Here is a 7,603-nt window from a genome sequence, read left to right as displayed (position 1 = left end):
CAGGAGGAAAACCGTGTCCAGGGAGACGAAGAGGCAGCCTCCTTATCATATACATTTGAGATCAAAGATGTGGCAGGTGAGAATTAAGAGTGCTTTGTAAACAAACTGGACACGGTAAGGGGCGCTAGGGGAGAGCATGGTGACCCTAGGATGCCCCTCCTGCTACAATGGTGCTACAGGATAGTACTTGTGCTTACAAATACTAACCTATGGCAGTATTTTTTTAGTTTACTGCAACCTGCACATATAAACACTGAGACTTTATTGCAGAGCTAATTAGGCAACCCCTCAACAAATGTCTTGTGTAGATGTGCCCAGAATAGGTAATAGAATTACTCCTACACTTCAGTGGTGGAACACAGAGTGAGTCATGGGTGACTGGTGCCACCTTAGTCAGGGAGGGCACGTGCATCCCCAGTGACCAGTCAGTGATTGGGGGTGGTCCCCCACAGCCAATATCACCAACTGCAGGAGGGGGGGCTGTGGTAAAACTTACTCCATGGTAAGCGGCCGTGCTGCTCCTGAAAGTGGCCGTGGTGCTTCTGGAAGTGGCTGCAGCCTACATCTGGTGCTCCTACTCCCCAGCTGGTGCTTGCAGAGGGGGCACCAGTAGTTTCAGGGGGTGCATGTGCACCCCCTACGTGTCACCACTGGAGTGAGTCTCAAGCTGTGCTTTGGTCTTACACAAAATTAAATTGGATTCTGCCCTCTGTTTTCTTCACCTGCAGATGTCATACTTGTCATCCATAGTTCACTTATTCCTGACAAGCACAGTTTTCATGACAGTTGTAACCTGGAGAGAGAAAAGTGATCTCAGAGTGGGTGCAAGCCTATTTTATTGAGGAATCCATAAAGTTTTTAAAAAGTCAATGAGTCATATTTGAACATGCTAACCAAATTACATAGTCCTCAAGCAGTTAGCAGCCTGGTTTGTAAAGTGAATCTATACTTGAATACCTAAATATCATGGGTGCCTAAATACCATGGGTCTTACCATGTAAAAGGCCTGGATTATTATCTGCCTCAGGCTGTGCTCATCAACATGTTATGACAGTGTATGGGTTTTCTATTTTTAAATGGGTGTTTTATTTTTTAGGTCCAAGTATCCTTTGAAGTCCCATTTGCAGTAGTCTTTCAGGGGAATATCTGTATCTTCTTGTCCCTTGGCTGAACTGACCAAAGTTGAATGTCCATTTTTACTCAATGCTGGTTCCCTATACTCTCTTTCCTCTTTGTCTAGTATAGCCTTAAGTTGCAGCTACTTTTTTCCATAAAGTGTCCTTCCATGGTGGTCTTTTTTTATTGTTTGGAACCAGCACAGAGGTCTATATTAGCTTACCTCATTGTTAACATATCAGTGGTGTGATCCAATAGATGTGCCATGCTTATTAACCAAAAATTACCAAAGTATGTTCAATTTCTGTCCAAAGTAATTATTAGAAAAAGGTTATGTTCTCTTGAAATGAGAACAACTTAAAACAGACGGCTGGACGTGGTTCAGAACATACATGGCTCAAACTAAAGGCAAAACTGTACCCACATTTTTATTATATCATCCCAAACACAACACTTATTTTGTGAATTACCATACATTTTAAAGCAAAACAAAATCAAACCATCTTCCCTTGTCTAAAGATTTTATTCTTGTTCTATAATTTAATTGTTTTTATAGCCTTATCCCCTAAGCATTAATAAACATTAATAAAGTTCTATTCTTGCCTATGAAATCTAGGTAACAGCTGCAAAGCAAAAGATTCTGTTGTCTGCAATAAAGCCATACAGTTCTTAGCTGACCAGTATCCAAAATTTAAAAGCTGTATCTGCACCAAGAATGATTCTTGTAGCATCGAAATGTTGCTTGAACAACAATGTGGCCTTAAGAAAGGTAAGCAATATACCGGATAGTTCAATAATATGCAATGTAAAGGGAAATGGAATCATGTATGAAATTTTACTCTTCACAGTAAGAAAGTTACAGTTTCAAGTTCCTGTATGTGACTGCTACATCAAATAATGTCCTGCAGGCTTTTAATTTGTTTTCCTTTTTCTAAAATACTCACATGAATAAATATATATAGGAAAATAGTGTGAAAGATCAGTTTCAAAATTAACAAAAGTAAGATAAATCAGAGAAAAACTAAAGATATTCAAATATAAGGCTGAATTTTTTTTTAACTTGCCCTGATAAACCTAGCTATTGTAGCACATATAATAATATACGGGGTCAGATTCTGTGGTTCTTATTCACGTCATGTTATATTCAGTGGATGCAATTTAGCAGTCTTTGATTTAAACTTCACTAAGTTAAAGAAAGATTTTAGCTCTTTCTTTGAGTAAATAGCAATATTTAGACAAAGGAAGGTTTAAATATTCTGGTCTAGAGAGATCTTTTAACCTAAAGATTAGAAGATCTCACATATGGTATGTAAAATAAGCCACTGAATGGGTGGCTGTCAAATATGCAGTAAGATTGATTGATTCTCCACTCTGTTATATCAGTGTTACACTGGCATAACTCTACGGCATATCAGTGAAGATATAACATTACCAAGCTGCTGTAGAAGAGTAAAGTGACCTTTTTCCCCTGTAGGAAAAGGTAGCAAATGAGTGATAAAGAAAATGTTAAAGGCCTGGTTCAGAATTCCCTACCAATAGGAGTGGGATTGTATCCTTATTGATTAAATATATTAAATCAAATTCCTCCCTAGTATAATATAATGGAGATGCGCCTGGACTAAACTTTGTCTTCAGTTGATAACACAACATACACAGTAACTTCAGTGAGAGCATTTTCATTACTACCCATTTTAAGTGCTAAACTAGAGTGTACATTATATTATGTGGATTTTTGTGCCTATCTAATAAATAGAAAGCAGGTGCAGTAATCTATAAGAATATGAAATTCTTATGAAGTAACATGTTATTTATCAAAATCCAAACTATTTAAATCATAATTACTATGGTAAGTTATTATATTAAAATTAGCACTTTATAATTCTGTTTGTTTCACTAATACCTTTGGAAAATAGCTTTTAACAGAATTTCTTTAGAGCTGCGTAAAAGATAATTGTGCAATGTATATCTAAATTCAGATTTATTTTTTCAGAACATATGGACCCTTCAGCAAATTCAGATATCCAGTTAAACTTCACGCTGCACACAAAGCACAAAGACCTAAAACACACAGGTGAACGAGAAAATGACTGCAATATTGCAAAGCAAAGCTGTCGAGATGACCGCTACTGCTTTGTGGAGTATAAGAACTTCCAAAGGGTATGCAGAGCAGAGGTAGCACAATGCAGTCTCCAAGTTGTTGGGAAACAATGTTTGTCTGCGTGGAAGAACCTGAGAAAAACAGTCTTAGGGAATTGCAGGTGTTCAGAGCCACTTCAAAAACGGTGTACTAAAATATGGAAAAGCATCTTTAATAACACCTGTCTACAGCATGCAAAGGAGAATATAGCTTTTGATGAAGAAGACTATGATGATGAGAGAAATCAGGACGCTGGTACAGGTTCGTGTTGCTTTAGAAATACGTTTTGTCATGCTATTCTGCTTACAATACGCATAATATGAATTATTAATAGAAATCATGTTTCAATCTAGAATTAGATTTCAATAGTGATTTAGACGTCTGCGCATATTCCAAATAATGAAAAGATCACCAGGGGAGGCCATTTAGTGGAACAAAATAGCTGTAACTCTCGGCTGTACTAGGGAATAGAGAATCCATTATCATCTCAAGTTTCTGGGGCAGTTCACATATTGGATTATTTATTTGCAGTGACGTTTGAAAAAAGAGTATTTTGAGAACCTTTTTACATGTGTGTGACTATCTGACAGCATAACAATTAGCAGGGTAAACATAGCTTGGAATTGTGTCTTCATATATGTGTGTATGGAACCAAATCCAAAGGAATACGTATCCTGCGTAGTAGTGCCTTTTCATGCCACTAATAGAGTACTATTATTAATACTACTTAATAGTATTAAAACATAACATAACATAACATAAATAAAGAACAGTAATATAGTTTGCATTTATTAAGGGGCAAGATTATTAAAGGGGGGTCCATATATGCATAACAGTAGGTTCATAAGCCTGCATTTGTTCATGAGAGAGTTTGATTTTTTACATGGCCCGGGTTTATCTAGGACGTCCTGAACTTCCATACTCACAAACCATAAGCTCATAAACAGGGTAGTGGTGTTGGCAGTGGAAAGGAAAGCTCCTGTGCATATTCGCCTTGATATCTATAAGTAAATATAATGTAGCCTTTATGGTTTCTAAACAAATTGACAATTTCTACTTGGTCAATCTTATTTGTTTTTTCTCTTTACTTTTCTTTCTGAGCTGTTCCTAGCACAGCAGCCAATAAAGCGGTACATTAAAACTGACAACACAGTTGACACAGGGGATTTATTAACGCTGCGTATGTTCTATATCCCATATTTTTTTCGTTTAGATAATATTAACATGGAAACTAAATTACAGTGGAATTTATCTGCTCTTTCCAAACAAGGTAAGGCTCATTTATATAGTCATTTATAGTTCTTATTTACTGTTTTTTTCTATCAGCCTATAATAATGAAAAATGAAGCTTCATATAGATTAAATAATAATGCCAAGACTCAAAATAACTTAAAATTTGGGATTTAGTAAACTTCAAATTGTTTGCAGCTAAGTTTTTGCATACACAAGGATCCCAAAGGAGTAAAAATTCTAATCCCATTGAAGTCAAAAGTAAAACTCCCACTGATTTCACTGAGGACAGTGAAATACCATCCTCAAATGATGAGAAGGGCATAAATGCTTATTCACAGTTTAATTGAATTATTTTGAAAAGTCCCTCCAACCTATTGAGATTTCCTTTGGCAAATTGCATTTCAGTTGATCCTTCAGACTCCCAAACAAGATCTAGCCCTCTTTCCTGATAGTACTTTCTTCAAGGAACAGTTTTCCTCTTGCACTCTTTTCAGAAGTAAATAGCCTGGTAAATGTCTTCCCTAGGGTCTTTATGGAAGTAAATAGTGACCTAGTCTAATTCTCCCAGATATCAAGTTTATGTAACAAATTACCCAAGAAATAGTTCAAGGTTGCCATTAAAATGTTACTGTTAGTTGCTATTTCAATATAAACCTTTTGGTAACGTTAATTTCTCAACACTCTATTTTGCCTAGAAACTAAGCAATCAATCCTTTGAGATACTGCATCTATTTTACGAGGTTTTGAGTGCTTTGAAACAATAATGGACTTAAGAAATCAGCATTGTGAATACCTTTACTGGGGTTTTATACAATATCAAAAGAGTGCAAGGCATGTCACAAGTACAATAAAGTCATTCTCTGACATGAAGTACAATCTATGGGTATAATCATGGCTCCAGTGAAATCACTGGCAAAGTCGAATAAAGATTTCAGTCTAAATAGCTTAATGATAAATGTATTATTGCAGAATTAAGGTTGCCTGCTGGTAAGATTTGTCCATCAGGTCTAGAAACACATGGTTAGCAACATTCAAGCACCTAGGCATCAGAATCAGAGGGTTAAGGTACTTGAACTTCTGAGAAATAAGGAAATGCAGAATTAAGATGCATACAGTACAGTCTTAATGCTGCTGCCCTTGAGCTAGTAATAGTCACTGAATTTTATACTCTTTAATTGCATTCACTGTGATACTTGTGTTGAACAGAGACGGATTAGTTGGAGCAGCGTAGCATGCCCATCTGCTCATCCCTGCATTCGTCCCAATGACATGAGTACCGCTATTTCTCATTTCAATACTGACTTCTGTAAGTCAGCAGCTGGAATTGTTTTCTGGTTGTGGGCTGGAACGACCTAGCTCACATCTGAAGTAAGCCAGCACTGAGGTGGGGCCCATCAACCTCTGCTGCTTCTTCTGGCTGCCTGCCTGTGGATTGGTGTTGGCAGAGCTCCCCTTCTGCTGAAGCCCCTGCTACCGAGCTGGGGGAAAGTGTGAGCAGAGACCCCTCTCTGCCAGAACACCCAGTGCCTAGTTGTGACATATTGTAGGCCAAGATCCCCACGGCTGAATGCTGATGAAGCTACTGCTTCATGGGCTGAATTCAAAGGCTCCATGGTCTGGATACAACCTAAGGGCCTTAGGTTTCCAAACCCTGTTATAAGTCATTGCAGGAACTTTTTGTGGTTTCCTTGAAGTGAGGTGAGATGTGAAAGCGGTCTATAGATTTAATATGGGGAAGTGACAATACAGTGTTAGATGACATCTTCTGGATAGGACTAGGGGCCTATAACATTTTGTAGGTGTGGCATGTGAGCCAGATAGAGACAGATGTCTTTAGCAAAGACAAGCTCCTAGGTGCTATTGTACAGCTCTCAGGTGCTCAATTCTGTAGTCTTCTCTGCTACCTGAAAGGCAGATGCAAGTATGTGTGTTATAGATACATTGGGTCAGTGCTCAAAAGTGATAAAATGTAGGTATATCTAAACTTCAATGACTGCACATTCTTCAGAAATATCTGAGCACCAGAAGCAATCTAGTCACAGTAGAATGGAGGTCAACACAGGCTATTGCCTCTCATACAGCTTGCAGTTCTTGGTTTTCAGAAACTAAAGTCTGATGTATTTAGCCCAAGAAAGCATCAGCACTTTAGAAGTCATTTAACCATAAAAAGCTCCTCCTTCCTGTCTTTTACCTTCTGCTGCTCCATGCACAGCAGATAATCTGAGAGTTGCTTAGCAGGGGCCTGTGGTGGCAAATAGGAGAGTGAAGATGGGGCAATGGGCATGATGAAGGGAGTGATGGAGGAGTTCAGCAATAAACAAGTCTGATTTGGGAGGAATATTGGGGTTGTAGCAGAGATTTCATAGTGTTTTCAATGGGAGTCCAGCAAGTAGTATGCTTAATAGATTGTTGTCTATATGTAACTGATTCTTTTGATTGTATTCTGCCTTTTAGAACACACTGAGAATGGGACATGTTTGGATGTAAACAGGGCATGTATTGAAGATGAAGTGTGTAACAGACAGCTATCTCTGTACCTTAAAGTTTGCTCAGTGAATAAAAAGTGCAACATGAAAGAATGTCAAGCAGCCATAAGGTTCTTCTATCAAAATATGCCTTTTAATGTTGCCCAGATGTTGACATTCTGTGACTGCACCCAACTTGATAAATCTTGCCAAAAAGCTAAAGAACTTCTTCATGGAAAGCCATGTGCAGTCAACATAGTGCCCCCTCCTTCGTGTCTAAGCATAATTCACCAATGCCAAAACAATGAATTATGCAGGTAAGAAAAAAAAAAAAGCTACTTAATATTTGGCTGGTAACATGGTTACCTATAAAATTAAAAATATTGTGTAGATGAAATGAGGGGCATATGTGCACAACACTTTAAAGTGGGTTAAATGCTTCTGAACTGCTTTAATGGTGTTTGCACACGTCTACAGCATATTGTGCATTAATTCCAGCCACTTTAGCACATTTGGTGGTGTAATGTGCCTTAAATGACTTTGGGGCACATCAAACTAAAATACCTCCAGCCATGGAGTGAAGCACTGGGCTGCATGTGGCTCAGGGGCTGTACAGGAAGCCCATGTAGGCAGCCTGGCAGCAGCCTGGGAA

General features: G+C 38.2%; 1 protein-coding gene across 1 annotated transcript in view; it reads left to right on the top strand.

The window, feature by feature from the left end:
• GFRAL (GDNF family receptor alpha like) overlaps window positions 1–7,603 on the top strand; it is an 85,497-nt gene that overhangs the window by 12,310 nt on the left and 65,584 nt on the right. The window contains exons 2-5 of the mRNA XM_019520558.1: window positions 1,733–1,885; window positions 3,107–3,514; window positions 4,467–4,523; window positions 6,941–7,268. Coding sequence (XP_019376103.1) covers window positions 1,733–1,885; window positions 3,107–3,514; window positions 4,467–4,523; window positions 6,941–7,268 — 946 coding nt within the window. The remainder of the gene's footprint in view (window positions 1–1,732; window positions 1,886–3,106; window positions 3,515–4,466; window positions 4,524–6,940; window positions 7,269–7,603) is intronic.

This window comes from Gavialis gangeticus, unplaced genomic scaffold (genome assembly GCF_001723915.1).
Source record: "Gavialis gangeticus isolate Ggan-Ray unplaced genomic scaffold, GavGan_comp1, whole genome shotgun sequence".
NCBI classification, from domain to species: Eukaryota; Metazoa; Chordata; order Crocodylia; family Gavialidae; genus Gavialis; species Gavialis gangeticus.
Note: the sequence above shows the minus strand (reverse complement) of the source record. Positions and strands in the feature narration are given on the sequence as shown.